The sequence below is a fragment of the Pantherophis guttatus genome, chromosome 8, assembly GCF_059756535.1.
Source record: "Pantherophis guttatus breed Tessera chromosome 8, ASM5975653v1, whole genome shotgun sequence".
Classification (NCBI taxonomy): Eukaryota; Metazoa; Chordata; class Lepidosauria; order Squamata; family Colubridae; genus Pantherophis; species Pantherophis guttatus.
In genome coordinates this window covers 71,092,152-71,108,894 of record NC_142070.1, presented here as the reverse complement: position 1 = coordinate 71,108,894, position 16,743 = coordinate 71,092,152, and the positions used below count along the sequence as shown (strand labels likewise).

Below are 16,743 nucleotides of genomic sequence, written 5' to 3'. Positions count from 1 at the left end.
GCATAAACTATGGGTAAAGGATTACCTAATGCTAATAAAATTTTAACTCATGATTTGTCTAGATGAATTGAAGTTTGATTCTGACTCTTAATCTAAATATAGTTTATGCTTTGTTTTCAGCAGATCAACCCTCATCGGAATTATTTTTTTAAAAAAATCCTAGTTGTGTTAACTTTGAAATATCATTACATTTGAACCCATAATACTCTCTTTAACGCTGATAATTTTGTTTTGGATTTTTTTGCTTTTCCAGATTCACATTTTTTCGGTGGCTGCATGATTCTTTATTTTCTCAAATAATTCACCTCTCCTGCCAAATCTAGCAGTCTAGTGTAACAGCAACTCTGGGAAGAAAGCTTAATAATAATAGAAGATTATACTTAGGTGGTTAAAAATTGAGATTGAAGTTCTTTCTTGCGCCACTTGAAGATCTTATTTTCTTTTAACAACTCTGCAATCCCTTGCATCGGGGTGGAGTCAGAGCAACTGATTGGAGCTGAGCGTTTACTGGCTGGATGCCCTTCCTGACACCTACGCGGAGCTCACAGCAGATATTTTCTCTTTGCGCCTACTACCTAGGATCGAACTCAGAGGCAAGAGCTCCATCTCTAGGCTCCCACGCCACTCTCTTATTCACATATTCAAATATGTAGCCTGAAAATGTCAGCTGATAGCAAATAAATTATACTAAAAATGTGGGCGGAAAATCCACCTGGAATCATTTCTCCCAATTATCTGTTATCTATCCCCAAAAACATATTCCCAAGAGAGCTCTCATTATGCATAACTTCTTTCCTCCACCATTTCTTTTCTGCTGTAACAAAATACTGCTTTTGTTTGCTAACAATCAAAGTTTCTCATGAATCAAAAAATATATTTATTGATGAACAAATGCTGGTTATGGAGAAAAAATCTTCGGAAGCTGGGAGCCCATAACAAAGTATATAGCTTTTCTGGACAAGATTTGTGTAAGATATACTGTGTATTAATCTGCAAAACAAAAATTATCCAAGAAACCAAAATGAGTAAGTGCTGATCTTTTTGCGAAGAGAATTCTAAGGAACAACTGTAAACAGATTTTTTCTATTTTGCTGAAAATGAAAATGATGTTAGGTAAATTTCTACCAAAGCCAGTGTGGGTTAAGAATTAACTCTTTGCTGTTGATTATGCAAATAAATTCATAGCAATCCACTGAGGGAAGAGTTTGAATTATGTTCCTGTCAGGAAACGACTATCCTGTTCATGTTTAGGAACAGAAGATGTCTGTTTTACAGTGTTCCCCTAAATGGCCAAAAATGATTAGAGTCCCCTGAAGCATTCTGCAGCTGGATAATGTTAAGTACAATGGTACTGTAGTACTCATTGTTAACTGGTTCCGGAAGGGGTGATGAGTATCAAAAATGATGAGTGCCAAACAAATTTTCCTCATAAAGGAATAATAAAATGAGCCACAAGGTGTTCTGCCTCAGCTACGGACCCCACAGAACGCAGCACACACAAAGTCTGTACAAACCTTAGTTTACTAAATTAAATCAGTCTTTTACAAACAAAGGCTGTTAATTAAGTTTATTAACAGCCTACAAGAATCCAAAGAATAAATAATCGTAATCTTACTATGGTTGGCAGAATGCCCAGAAGCAATTTGTAGGAAACTAATAAGAGAACTAAGATCCAGACGCAAAGGAATGTGAACGAAGTTATTCCCTGCAAATTGCCTCAGTCGTTGACCTTCCTTAAATAGGCTAAGGGAGTGGCCAATTAGCCCCAAGCCTTACTCTCGAGGAGATCTCCTCCTGAGGAGCCACTCCTGCCTTTTGGCAGCTCTGCGCGCCCGTGCATCGAGAAGAGGCTCCTCCTCTTCTTCCTCTTCACCCATGGAAGCTTCTGGAGTTTCTGAAGGCCCTGGCTGAATCCCCGCCTCTGGCACCACATCTTCTCCAGCCTCCTCATTGTCTGACTCAAGTGCCAGCAGCACAGGCTGCTGGCGCAGCACCACACCAGCCTCCTCGCTGTCGGAATCAACTATTAGCTGCACAGGCCGCTGACAGGCTACAACACAAGGCAGCCAACAATGATAAATTCAACTTATGCATTGAGTACCAAACAAACAATGAGTACCGGGACAAAATTTTCACATCAAAATGTACCAAGTATTACATTTGATGAGTTTCAAAACAGTCGAATACCAAGGTACCACTGTAAGTAGTATTGGGTCTAATTGCTAATTCAGGAATGTCAGCAAAATTTTCACGATCTATTTTGCAGAAAAGTGAGGGCAGGATTAAACCAATACTGAGCAAAGAAGCAATTAAAGTAAAGGTTCCCCTCGCACATATGTGCTAGTTGTTCCCAACTCTAGGGGGTGGTGCTCATCTCTGTTTCTAAACCGAAGAGCCAGCGCTGTCCAAAGATGTTTCCGTAGTCATGTGGCTGGCATAACTCAGCGTCAAAGGCGCATGGAGCACTGTTACCTTCCCACCAAAGGGGGTCCCTATTTTTCTACTTGCATTTTTTACGTGCTTTCGAACTGCTAGGTTGGCAGAAGCTGGGACAAGTAACGGGAGTTCACCCCGTTACACGGCACTAGGGATTCGAACCGCTAAACTGCCGACCTTTCGATTGACAAGCTCAGCGTCTTAGCCACTGAGCCACCACATCCCTGAGAAGCAACTATAGGATGTGAAAACTAACCTGATTACTCGACAAACCATGACTGAAATAAACTACAGCTTATTGTTACACACTAACAAAGCTGTCAGCTCTGAACTTGGTGTAAAAATAAATACATTTTTTTCAATATAGGTATCAAAATCTGTCAATGCTCTGACATTGAGATATATGTATATTAATGATATATACTGAAATTTATACCAGTTTGGATACAATGTTTATATTTCCAATGTGTTTTTCAATACTAATATAGTAGGCATGCAGTTGTGAAAGCTAACTTGTGGAATGAAAAAGGCAATAGTTTTAAATCAAAGTAACCGTGTCAAGTTAAGCCCATGCAGAACAACAATTTGAAGTGGAAAAGCCATTATAATGGGACAGTGTTTTGTAAAGGAAAATCCAAGGAAAACATGGAAAGGTAAATCACAAACACCGAAAAGCATATAAGAAGATGATTTCTACATATCAAACTTAAGAATACAGTAGGTACAAACCACATACAATGCACATACTGTACAATATCCTTAAATGCATCTTTGTTTAGTTGCAAATTGCTTTGGCAATTGGGCTGAGGGATGGAAATGTGTTCTTCCAAATTAAAGATCCCAGCTCATGTGAACCTCAAGAAAACATGTTAACAGTGACTAAGCAAGATATTAATATCCTTTCTCCCTACAAGCACTATGGACTTGATTCTGAATGAACAGCTATTACTTAACAGTTAAGCAACAATATATGCTATGTTAAGTTTCAATGTTTTCTACCAAGTGTAATTTAACCCTTAGCTTCCGAAGGTTATGCCTGATAAGTTTCCATCTTCCTTCCAAATTTGAAAACCATGGTTCTACAATACATAATAGTATGTATTTTATATCCATGTATTAGAGCTGTGTCTTTATTCACCTGCCCCTTCTAGATGTATATCCTTGTCAGCACTTGAACCCACATTTACTCTAGTGCTGACATAAGAAGAAGAGGGGGCAGCTGGCAAGAGGGCGCTTGACATTTCACCTACTTATTTTCCTTGAAGATAATATCCCCTAGGAGATGAGAGGGAGGGGGGACATTCCTGGGAGCTTAAGTAGTAGATATGGGGAGAGTGATTTGGAAGAAAGCCAATGAGATGCAGAGATTTGGGGAACGGAAAGGGAAGGTTTGGGGTCAGGAAGTCAGAGTTGGCTACGCCACGATCAGGGTCAGATTGTCGTGCTTAATAAAATGAAATATTTCTTCAAAGACTATCTGTTTGGAAATGCAATTTATTTTTTTTGTGACAATATCGAAACCTGACAATCCTAACATATAAGGCAATTAATAATATTCTCTTATTTTTATAATACATCCTCCCATTGCCCTAGGCCGGCTCCATAGCAAAAGGGATGCAAAGCAAATCAGCATGCTCAAACGATGGCTACGTAATTAATCACATTATCGTGTTCAGCATATTGTGATACTTTTAAGCTCTTTGCAGGCATATAGATGGTAGATGTAAGCATAAAAGCACCAAGGGTAAGAAAAAGCGAGTAAGCCCTGCCCCAAACATCTGCATACCTCTGCAGACATCTATGCACTGAGCATGGAAATCGTGAATATGTTCAGTTTGAGTTAGCTGATCAGGGACACTGGTAAAACAGTTTCTAACTGCAGAAAAATGCAAACTAGTGCAGTTCTTAGAGCTCAGCGCATAAAGATCTGCAGAGACCACAAAGATGTTTGTGAAATCAGCAACATTAAATTTTGAGTTTATTCAGGTAAACATTTTAGGAACCCAGTCTAAAGTATGAAATGAGAATGACTGTACTTTTAATCTGTTTAGGAGAATCCACACAGAGAACAATGCGCTGTCTTTAACTTAAGGTAAAGGTAAAGGCTCTCCTCGCATATATGTGCTAGTTGTTCCCGACTCTAGGGGGCAGTGCTCATCTCCCTTTCAAAGCCGAAGAACCAGCGCTGTCTGAAGAAGTCTCTGTGGTCGTGTGACCGGCATCACTAAATGCCAAAGGCGCATGGAGCGCTGTGACCTTCCCACCATAGGTGGTCCCTATTTTTCTACTTGCATTTTTTACCTGCTTTCGAACTGCTAGGTTGGCAGAAGCTGGGACAAGTAGCGGGAGCTCGTCCGGTTTACGCGGCACTAGGGATTCGAACCGCTGAACTGCCGACCTTTCGATCGACAAGCTCAGCGTCTTAGCCACTGAGCGTCCCTTTAAGATCTTATTGTTCCCCAAAAACAGTATTGAGGCATAACTTTTCAATATGTTTTGTATTATATTGAAGATATCACAGCTGCAAATTGCAAGAACGCCTGTAGCATTACTTTAAACCCTAGGAAGGATGCATGTGTGATAATAAATTAAATATGGACATTATATTTGCTGATGATATTGAATGCTTAAAGAATCGCTAAAGTTCTCTGCGTAAACCTGGAAAGAAAGGAATACATATCAATATTTTTAAAAAAGCAACTTGGGACAATATATATTTATATATATATATATATATATATATATATATATATATATATATATATATATATATATATATATATATACATACATGTTTTCAATAGTGGGATAGAAAAAATAATTTCATTCATTCAACATACATTAGATCTGGCTAGGTTAGCGTTAGCCACATGAAACATCTAATCCCTTTACCATGAAACTGTAAACACGCAGCTACAATTTTCAGTCTTCTTTCAGAAGCTGCGTTTACAGCATCACTGTAAAGATACTTACTGGCTGAGGACTGAGGCTGAATACGAGGTATTCCTCCATTTGGCACTTGAAAGTTTGAGTCACTTCTACTGTTTTTCACAGACTCAACATGGATGTTAGATGTCCTGGAGAGGTTTGGAAGACTACGCCTTAGTTTTTCTGTATTAAAGAAAGATAACAACATACCATCTAATGCAGGAGACGGCACTCTTCTACCCCCCAGAGCAACCCTGGAGTACAGAGGCCCTGAGGCAGGGGGAAAAGACTAAGTACAAATCTTCAGAGAAACATACTTTAGCTGTCAAGCAATACATTATCAATTAAAGCATTAAAAAGTACATATTTTATCTAAAATACTACATTTTAGAAAAGTCTGAGCCCTCACATAGAGCAAAAATTACCGTATTTTTCGGAGTATAAGACTCACCGGAGTATAAGACGCACCTACCTTTTTTGGTGAGGAAAAGAAGAAAAAGAAATCTCCCTCTGCCTCTGAGCAGTTTTGCCTGGTTGCAGCAAACAGCCTGCTTTACTTTCATTTTCATTTTCAGGATAGCTTGATTAGCACAAGGGAAAATCTGCTCCAGCAATTTACATCTTTGCAGCAAGCAGCAGAGCCCTGCGCAAAACAGCTGAGACTCGGAAGGCCGATCCAATCAACATGTGCTAATTAGGCTGTGCTGAAGCTGAAAGGAACTGTTTTTTCTTGCTGTTTGCTTGCAAGGAGGTAACTGCTGCGAGGCAGAGGCCAAAGGGTGGGGGCCAGTGGGTGGGCAGGGCTACATTCAGTGTATAGGACGCACCTAAATTTTCACCCCCTTTTAGGGGGAAAAAGATGCATCTTATACTCCGAAAAATACGGTTTATTGATTTGAATTCCAGTGTCTGCATAAAATTATGTAGAACTAGTTCCGAGTCAGAATATTGATACCAAAATAAATAAGAAACAAATCTGCAATATACAACTGGACAAAAAGAAAGGTTTAGTGAGTTGGGGGCTTCACAATAATTTCCTCACACTCCCATAATTGCTCCAAATCTGTTTTTGATACTACACTACACTTGATCTTAGCCAAAAGGCTGAGAAGTTGATGATCAGATTTGAATTTATTTAATACTGTATTTAGAGAATACAGAGATGATTCAGAAATTCACAATGTGTTTTCTGGTGGAATAGCTTTTACCAGCTGATACCATTGTACAAAACTCTATTTATTTCAAAAACCGTATCAAAAATGCTATAATTTTAAGAAGAAACAATGGGAAACAATTTAGATTAGCAGTTTTCAGAAACCCTACAGTGATGAACAGATTCCATAGCTTTGAACAAATATGAGTTTATAGTCAAAATGTCTTCTCCATCATCCTAGCAGTATTGGTTTACATATAGAAGGATCATCACTACAGATTTGAGGAAAAATCAGCTTTATTAGCTAAATGATGTGCTTGCTAGGCAATATTGAGCCTTATGAATCTTAATAAGAAAAAAATCAACACTGATTCTTGTTTCTTCTGCTATGACGTAATACAGGGGTCCCCAACCCCGGCTCACAGCCCACAACTGGGCTGCGGCCTATTTGCAACCGGGTTGCATGCGTGCACAACTCAACTTGTGCAAGTCGAGCTGTGCGCGTCGGCCCGCCACTCGCACAAGTCGAGCTGTGGATGCGTGTGCCGGGCCACTACTCGCAAGGCCCAGTTTCCCTTCCCCCCCCGCCAGTCTGCCAAGCCGCAAAGGTTGGGGACTGCTGATGTAATATATAACCAATCAATCTGCATCATCTCAATTTTTCATTCTTTAGTGATATAAATCAAATGGTGTTCTCTGCATATCATTTTCACCTGTTATTTCTCTGAAAAGGAAACACTCTCAAGTGCGATAATTGTATGACATCGTGATTTAAAGCAGATTTGGGAATTTCGAAGAAGATTTATGGGATTTATGGGCCTGCATGAAATGACAATGGGCATTTTGTCTGAAACACTGTTGGAAACTAGATTGAACCGTAAACTGAGATATATAAGAATTTGGAGGTGCACTGGAACTAGTGCGCAACTAGAAATAATAGGCCAATGCAAAAAAGAATCCTATATTTGTAGAATATAGAAACCTGAGCTCTTGGATTAAGTAATACCATAAATCATGTGAACTTAACTTTCTCAGCTGTCACCAAATCAGCATCCCGACTAAGAAACAACGCAAATAATTTCTTAAATTTAATGGAATTAACTATGCTGAGTTTCCTTGACCGCTTTTGCTATACCCACAGAATGCACAGTTTTAAGTAAAAATAGTCTTAAAATATATTTCACTGATCACAACATATAATCTACTTTATTTTTTTTTTTGAGTTAGAGAATATTTCTTGTTGTTGGTTGGTGTATCCCATTTTAAGATCAATGCAAGAGAAGCAAAAGCAAAAGCAAAAGCTCAAAGGATGAAAAATAATGCAAACAGGGATAAAGATGAACAGAGCTATTCAAATTAAGTTTAGCGCCGCCTGCTTATGAACTATGCCGAGAATCATTATTTTAATCCGATATACAAATACTGTACATACTTTCATACTGCTGTGTATCTATCCCTCAATCCCACCCAGTAGTAATTACTATAGGGAATAATTGGATTACTCCCCCCACTCCCCCAATTACTGCTGTGATTAGCAGTCTGAGATTATATAGAGACTGGAACTTAATTACAGAAATATAGAATCACTATGAGCAGCTACAACATATTGCCATTTTGACTTTTGTCTATTGTGCAAATCAATCTAATAGCAGCTCCCAGCTTCCTAATCGGTACAGAGGAAAATAGATGGGGCCACCATCTCTTACAAATAAAGACAGACCCTCCCCTAATCCATTACTGAGCATATTAGATAATCCCTCAATCTAGCTCAGAGATGCAGTAACCATGTATATTTTAAATTTGTTAATAGGCAAGTTACTCAGACTAATTTTCCTGATCCCTTTAGGAATTTTTCAACCTACTTCTAATAAGACGTCTCCTTTCCTTTCAACCAGCTGCTCATTCATGGCGCAAGGGTGTCATGCATGCAGGGAAACATGAGGTGTGCCAACATAATTTAAAAGGAAGGACAGGTTAGGTTTTCAGCCACAGCGTTACTTTTGCTACAGCAAGATTAACAAGAACCAATAAAAAGCTGTATACAAAAGTGGTCCTGATCGCATGCTGCGTGGAACAGGTGTGCCGTCACTTGCCATTCCAGCCGAGCGTCCTCATTGCTGTTACTCACCTTCCCAAGTGCCTATCTAGCTTATGGCTCCCGTTTCCACCCACCCGTACAGTTTTTCCATTGAGATTAAATCCTATTTAAGAGTTAGTGGCAGACAGAGCCACAGGGGAGGAGAACAGCAGAGTTCAGCACCAGGGGATGAACAAGCCTGTCAGTACAAAACACAGAATAGAGTATTTTCCAGCCTGGCATTTTCCACGCCACTTGTAGGTATGTGAAAAGGGGCAGGTGCAAGACACAAAAGAGTAAATTGACAAAAAGTGTCACCCTCAATATTTCAGACAAACAGGCATATGCACTTCCTCTGGGAACTATACATTATTTTCTGTTGGGACTTTAAAGGAAATTTCCGCTACATTTTTTGAAATTGTCCCATTTAAGCTACAAGCCATGCATTTTTTTTTTTTAATTTTGATTTATATGCCGCCCTTCTCCGAAGACTCAGGGCGGCTTACAATGTGCTCAGCAATAGCCTTCATCCTTTTTGTATATTTATACAAAGTCAGCTTATTGCCCCCACAAACTGGGTCCTCAATTTACCTACCTTAGAAAGGATGGAAGGCTGAGTCAACCTTGAGCCTTGGCGAGATTCGAACCTGCAGTAATTGCAGGCAGCTGGTCTTAATAACCAGCTTAATAACAGGGTGCCTTAGACCACTGTACTACCAAGGCATTGCTTCACTTGATTTATATTTATCATATATTCCCATGATGGTGAACCTATGGCACGCATGCCACAGGTGGCACATGGAGCCATATCAGTGGGCACACAAGGGTTGCCCTAGCTCAGCTCCAGTGCGCATGTGCACTGGCCAGCTGATTTTCGGGCCTTCTGGGCCCACTGGAAGTCAGGAAACAGGCTGTTTCCGGCCTCCAGAGAGCCTCTGGGGGGGGGGAGGCCGTTTTCACCCTCCCCAGGCTCCTAGAAAGGCTCTGGAGCCTGGGGAGAATGAAAAACGGGCCTTCCGGTCCCACCGGAAGTCAGCAAACGGGCTGCTCCCGGCCTCCGGAGGGCCTCCGTGAGGGTGGGGAAGGCTGCTTTCCCCCTCACCAGGCTCCAACAAAGCCTCTGGAGCCTGGGGAGGGCAAAAAACTGGTCTACTGGGCTCATCGTGCCATCGCATGCCAAAAGAAGGGGAAGCATGGGAGGATCGCGTGCGCATGTGTGGGGGGTGGGTGAGGCACATTGAATTATGGGTGTGGGCATGCGCGCGCACGACACTCTGTGCTCCCCCCGTTTTTGGCACCTGACGGCAAAAAGGTTAGCCATCACTGGTCTATTCAAACGTTTGAAACAGTAAGATCTGCTTAGAAAAATATACACTTCAGATATTCTGTATTACTATTTTTGATCAGTCTCCTGTTAATGGATGTAACAGGAATTATAGTGCTAGAATAACTGAGTTCAAATTGCTTCCTAGAGCTCAAGTTTCGTAATTTCCAAGTCAAAGAATTGCATTTTCAAAACGCTAATAACTGGTTGATGAGAAGGATGGAATTCTTTCATTCAACTTTCTCAGATCTTAAGTCTACCTGGTAACAAAACAGTTAGCTGGAATTTCACTTGCTGCAGAGAATGTAGGGAACTGAAAGAAAGCTTTAAAGCAAGCAATGAAAGGGAGCAAAACGGGAAGATGAATTTTTTTTAAATGCAATAGTTTTTAAACAGTGCTATACAATGTGCAGTTTGATAGGTCTCCTTTCACAAAGTAGAATTAGCAATGCAACATGCCCGAAGAGATTTAAGAAGAACTGGGAAGCAGCAGGAACATCCAACAACAACAGAAAAATAACCTTGTTGAGTCTGTTTGTGGTCTCTTAGCAACACTTTAGTTTACGCATCTCATTGAATTCCATTAAAAAAAAAGAGAGAGAGACTAACTTTTAAAGGAAAATGTTAATAGAAGAAACATCCTAGTTATTCTGTACTGTAATGAGATTATTAGGAAATATACTGTATATAGCTCACCCTCTAACAGTACCTTTCTTACTTTGAACTTTGAAAAAAACACTATTTAGTTTCTGTATACAGTATTTTTCCTTCAGGTATAACATATATATGACTAGATCTTAGAAACAGATGCAAGAATAAAATGAACTAAATTCCAATATAATAAAATCTCTGTTGTTCTTTTAAAATGTATACTTTCTTCCTCCTTCCATATATTCTCATGAGTCCAGTGGCTTTGTTCCGTTTCTTTATTTCAAACTAATGTTGACTGATTCGATTCAAAGGGCAAACCATTTTACTTTGTGGCATGTGGTATTTAATTTTTTCTCTCTCAAGTAAACAGTTCTGGCTTCATCCATCAAGCAAGTTAAGGTTGAAGTTAAGAATGAGCGCTTTATTTTTTAAAAAATAATGGCAGATAACCTACCATGCAAGGAATAACTGAAAACTGAAAACTGAATACATGCATGCTTACAGAAAAGGAAATTTACTTTTCCTTTCTCATATATATATTTGCTAAGAATAATTAATCCTATTTGCAATAATTCAGCATCTCAAGAGGTTTTTTTTATATGACGTATCTTTAAAACTATCACCTCTTTGAAGCAACAATTTTCATTTTGCCATTAATTCTATTTCCTTTAGGGAAAAAAAAATTACAATAAGTCGTTTGTCCCTATTTTGGCCTGGTTAACCTTTTTTTCCCCCAATGGACATTCTTCTTGATGGAGTTCTCAATATGAGAATTGGATGACAATGTTGTTGTTATTATTATTTGAAAAATTACATGGCCACAAAACAAAATTATTTTCAGAGCTTACGGATTTCTAATCATCCTAATGAAAAAAAAAAAACCAACAACCACCCTATCAAAAAACTTATTCTACCTTTCCTTGTATCTTTGGCTGTAAGGCCAAATACATAGCACATTTTTAATTTTATTATATTTGGATAATTTACAGGGCTGCTGATTTCACAACCAGAGTTTTAAATGCTCCCGTATCACCGGGGCCACACCCTCAGCCCCTAGCTGAATGTTTCGTATGTAAAACTGACGACAAAGTCTTTTACCTTCATTTTTGACAGTGGTGGTTTGTAAATCAGGGGGATGTCCTTGAAGTGAAAGGCGGGGTTGCTGCAGGCGGCTAAGCATGGGTTGAGGCGACACTCTGCTGTACTCTATTCCTCTAGCGGGGGATCGAGACCTGGGAGAATTCTTCGGGGACTGCTTTGGCGAAGGCCGGGGTGAATTGCGAGGTGATGGAGAGAACCTATTCATAGCTGGGTGCACTGCATGGTGGCAGCTGTCTTCTTCGTCTTCTAAGCTCTGGGCATCAAGTTCCTGGTCGCTAAACGTTCCACGCCGCATAGAACTACATGAAGAACCAGAGCTACGCCGAGAAGTCGTTGCTGCGTATTCTTGCCGAAGACCTAAGGACAGAAAGAACATTGCCCTGAAGTACAATCTCCTTTTTGATGAGTACAGACAAGGAACATGTCAATTCCCATGCTGGTGTTTGACCGGGGCTGTTTTCGAGGCAGAAACGCCACTGAATGCATCTCAGCTTTTCCAGTAAAGGCAGTACATTATTAGCTGTCATTGCTGAAAACATTGAAGAATCTGGGAAGGAAATACATCTGAAGCACGGGTGTCGAACTCAATCACGCCACGTGACATATCGCGACGGTTTTTGCCTTTGCGGAGCCGGGGTGGGCGTGGCCTGCACATGATGCATCCGGCCCGCAGGCTGCCAGTTTGACCTCCCCCCCGGTCTGAAGCAATGGCCCAATGCAGCATGGGTTATCTAGAATTAACCAAAGTTAAGTTATGCACTAGCTATTCTAGATCTAGACCTTAGCATCCAGGATTTGAAAGCAAGCGATAAGCATGGACTAGCAATGTGGATCTGACATCAGTTCCAAATTTATCATTTTAACCAATACTACGTTTTTCTTGTCAATATTTAACCACACTTGGAGGCCAGCTCTTAATAAATTCTAGAAATCAAATGTTTCACCGCTTCCACAGCAGCAGATGGAAAGACAAAGCTAGGCATTATTCACATCTTAATGACACCCAACGCCAAATGGCTACAATATGCCTCCACGTTATCCAGCCAGGAAACAACACACTAGCTTGATTGTTATGCCTACAACATCTCAAACCAGAATCTGTTGGCAGTATTGACTGTATGCTACTATATACTGAAAGATTAATTCTGTGGAGGAATCGTATTATAGGACCTCTGAGCTAAACAGAAACGTCATAAATAGACACAAACAAAAGCTGGATATCATCTGCTGGCAAAATGTAAACAGAAGAGAATAGAATTCTTTATTGGCCAAGTGTGATCGGACACGCAAGGAATTTGTCTCCGGTGCAAACGCCCAGAAGTGTACATATAAACAGCAAGTAATACGTCACAGGTCATAAATCATAATCATAAATCATAAGTTACAAACAACAATTGATAAATCATAAGAACCCAATAGAAGATAGTAGGAAAGATGAGAAATGTGACAGTACTGAGGGAATTAAGTGTTCAGCAGAGTTGTGGCATGGGGGAAAAAGCTATCTTTATGTCGAGTTGTTTTGGCATACAATGCCCTAGAGTGGCCTTCTGAGGGGAGAAGTTGAAATAGATTATGTCAGAATGTGAGGGGTCTGTTAATATTTTCTCAGCGCTCCTTCTGGCTCGTGCAGTATACAGAACCTAACTTTAACATGTCATAATTTATTTTCTTCTATGGTAGAGAGGTGGGGACATTTTTCTGACATCTTGCAGGAACTGTCCAATTCCTGTCCCTCTTCCCTTTGGCTTTAGGTTAGGTTGGACCACCCTATAATTACAACGCCAAAGTAATTGATATTATAACTAATACATTTTTCTCCAATGAATATGCAGCTTTACATTTTATCCAGCAGACATAACAAAGACTTAGGTTTTCAGTGAAGTTTGCAACAAGAAACACATTTTAGTTGAAATATTCCCACAAATCCTTTGTTTTATTCTGGGTAAGTTACTAAATGCAAGAAACACGAAGTCACAACCTTTTATAAAACTAGTTTCAGTTATGTGGCCTCGATGGCAATCACTAAGGAAAATTGTTCTGTAAATCCGAATTGAACTCATGCCTGGTAATGCTGTCCCCAGTGCAGCTCTCTAAGAGGACTGTAACCAAGAAACATAAAGATTATAGTATTAACTCTGATTTAACTCCCAGTCTGTCACAGAAAGATAATGCAATGATAGCTCATGCATAGAGTTTTCCATCCTTCTTGGCAAATGTACTGGGAGATGGAGGTGGTGCTTTTAAGAACTGTCTATTCAAATCCAGATCATGTCTTCAACTACAACCAGCATGTCATCTGAGTTTCCAACAATGTTTTGGGTGATTAGAAGCCAAGAAACCTGTCAAATTTCCAAAATGTTCCCACTTCCCTACCGGTTTATAACTGCAGCACTATAGCAATTATTTAAAACTGCATCTAGAAAGAGTTGCTATGCAGAAACATAAATGGACACATTTCAATGTTGAATTTTTCCCTATTTTTTTATTCACCTCTTAGTCTTTCTTATTATTTTCCATTTCTTTTGGCCAATTAGTTCTCAAACCTTTTTGTTTCTTAACATGTGGCCTTCATGTTGAATCCCTGAAGTTTACCAACAAAAGCAAACATGTTAAAAATAACAGTAAAAAACCTCAGATTTTTACTTTTTATGATATGAAAACTACTTACTCTCTTCTTGCATTCGGGCTAAAATTTGCACATCGGTTAAGTCGTTTAGTTTGTAATTAGATCCTATTGAGTCTTCATCCATTTCTGAAGCACTTAATTCACTGTCTATAGAGGATTGTGGGCTGAGTGGAGGATTTCGATCAGAACTTTTGAAATGACCTATAAGAACAGAAAAACAAATTAATACATAAAGATATCCCTATCATCCCTATAAATCAGCATGATTTATAGAACACTGAAGGCAGAAAGAAAAAACTTCCAAGAACTCAAATAAATTCATGAAATGAAATAAACTCATTTCTCTTCAAGTTAGGTACCAATCAATCTACAATGTGCTAGATTTAAGTGAACTTCTAAATACTGAAACTCTTAAAAGTGCTTTAAAGGAAAGTTGAAACAAGTCTTTATTGTTTTAAGACTTCTGCAACTCTCCATTCACCACTTCCATAATAATTGTATCTTAATTTCAATGTTTTGCTATTAAGGAAAAATAATTCTGGCACTCAAAATTGTACCTCCACTACAAAAGATGAATTTATAAATGCCAAATAGAATAAATGTAAAAATAACTTTAACCTGTTTGTAAATATAGTAGCCTACCTTGACCAGGATTTGGGCATACTCTGGTCTGTAGGAAGTTGACTACATAATGGAAGGAAGGAAGGAAGGAAGGAAGGAAGGAAGGAAGGAAGGAAGGAAGGAAGGAAGGAAGGAAGGAAGGAAGGAAATGTACACAGCAATATAAGGATTCAGCTCAAAATTATTCAGATATCATTAAAAATTGCTAATATAGTGCTTTAGCTGCATAAACTGTAAAAGCAGAAATAGATTCAAACGTCTGAAATAACTGAAAATATTAAGAGCGAATACGTTTTTCTTGGTGTCTATCATGTGCCGCTTAGATCTGAGGCTCTTACCTGAGTTGTTAGGATATATGAGCTGTTTTACTAAAGGAGCTTTCGCTGGTGTAGGGGAAGAAGAACTGAAGCTAGTGCTGTAGGGACTGCCAGCACTGTGGCTATAGGAGTTTGTGTAGTTGACAGTGTTGAATGGATTACTATATAGGCTGTGTCTCTTGAGAGCTGTATATATATAAAAAAAAAACAGCGGGAAAAAAATCATATACTGTTTCACAGCACTTAAAATTGCATTTCTGGTTTTAATTTCATATAGTATGTTATGAGGTACAGAATGTGGATACAAAGTAGAATAAGGGTTTTTTTTTTAAAAAAACATATCTCTTCACCTTGTTAATAGCATAAACTCTCTACAGTAGAATCCCATCAATTTTAAATTTTTAAATTTAATTTGGCAAACACTAATATTAAATTTTGATAATGTAACAGTCCAGAAAATATCATCTCATCACTTATTTCAATTATTTAATGTCCCTGAATTTTTTTTTGCAAAAAAACAATTGCAGATTATTATTATTTTTTTAAAATAAATGTTATTAAATTTTCCAAGTTAAAATCAACGTAAGACAAAAACATTGATTATACATAACAACAAAAACCATGCATTCCCCTTCCCCCATTCATAACACTAGACACACAAACACATCCATAATATTCCTGCCCTCATTAATAAATAATTGTGCCCACAACACAGAATAAAGTAAATAATCCCCAAATATGGTTTTCAAACAATTGTCTTTCAATCTATATCTCTCCTCATATTGACTTAGGCCCTCACTTCATCTCAATCCTTTTATTCAACCACCGGTACCAACTGTCCCAACTTTGAAAAAAATTCAGAATCCTCTTTTTCTTTCAACCTATATGTCATTCTGTCCGCTTCAGTGCACTCTAATGTCAGCATTCTGATGCTGCCATAAAAAGATGAGGCTTGACTTTTCACCTACTTATTTTCTCTGTAGATAATATCCCCTAGGAGATGGGATGGGAGGGGGGAACATTCCTGTGGGGTGAGGTCAGAAGCTGGGGAGACTGACTTGGAAGATGGCCAATGAGAAGATGAGAATTGGGGAACAGAAAGGGAAGGGTTTGGGGGGTCAGAAGGTTAGTATCGGCTACGACGAAGTCGGGGCCAGATCTGTCGTACTCAATAAATGGAATATTTCAGCAAAGATTAATTGTTTGGGAGTGCAATTTATTTGAGATGACATCGAAACCTGAGAGATAGCCTGACATCTAATACTTATTAATAATTATTTATAATTTGGACACTGGTCAGTATCTCTTTTTCTTTCCATTGTTGGGTGAACACTATTCTAGCTGCGACTAAAATATGTAGAGTGAGATACCATTTTTTCTTACTTAGCCCCTCCTGGTGAATACCTAGCAAATATATCTCAGGTTTCCATTGGAGGTCCACATTAGTAATTTCCTTAATCCAATTCCTAATCCTTCTCCAATACCTCTTTGCCATTATACAAGTCCACC

General features: G+C 39.0%; 1 protein-coding gene across 3 annotated transcripts in view; it reads right to left on the bottom strand.

Moving 5' to 3' along the window:
* SLAIN2 (SLAIN family member 2) overlaps positions 1-16,743 on the bottom strand; it is a 37,850-nt gene that overhangs the window by 13,176 nt on the left and 7,931 nt on the right. For 2 of the 3 annotated variants that reach the window (XM_034411353.3, XM_034411351.3), the window contains exons 3-6: positions 15,256-15,420; positions 14,339-14,497; positions 11,668-12,027; positions 5,410-5,547 (exon numbers count right to left, since the gene is read on the bottom strand). In XM_034411353.3, the coding sequence (XP_034267244.2) occupies positions 5,410-5,547; positions 11,668-12,027; positions 14,339-14,497; positions 15,256-15,420 (822 nt within the window). The remainder of the gene's footprint in view (positions 1-5,409; positions 5,548-11,667; positions 12,028-14,338; positions 14,498-15,255; positions 15,421-16,743) is intronic. The other variant, XM_034411354.3, reaches the window with a different exon arrangement.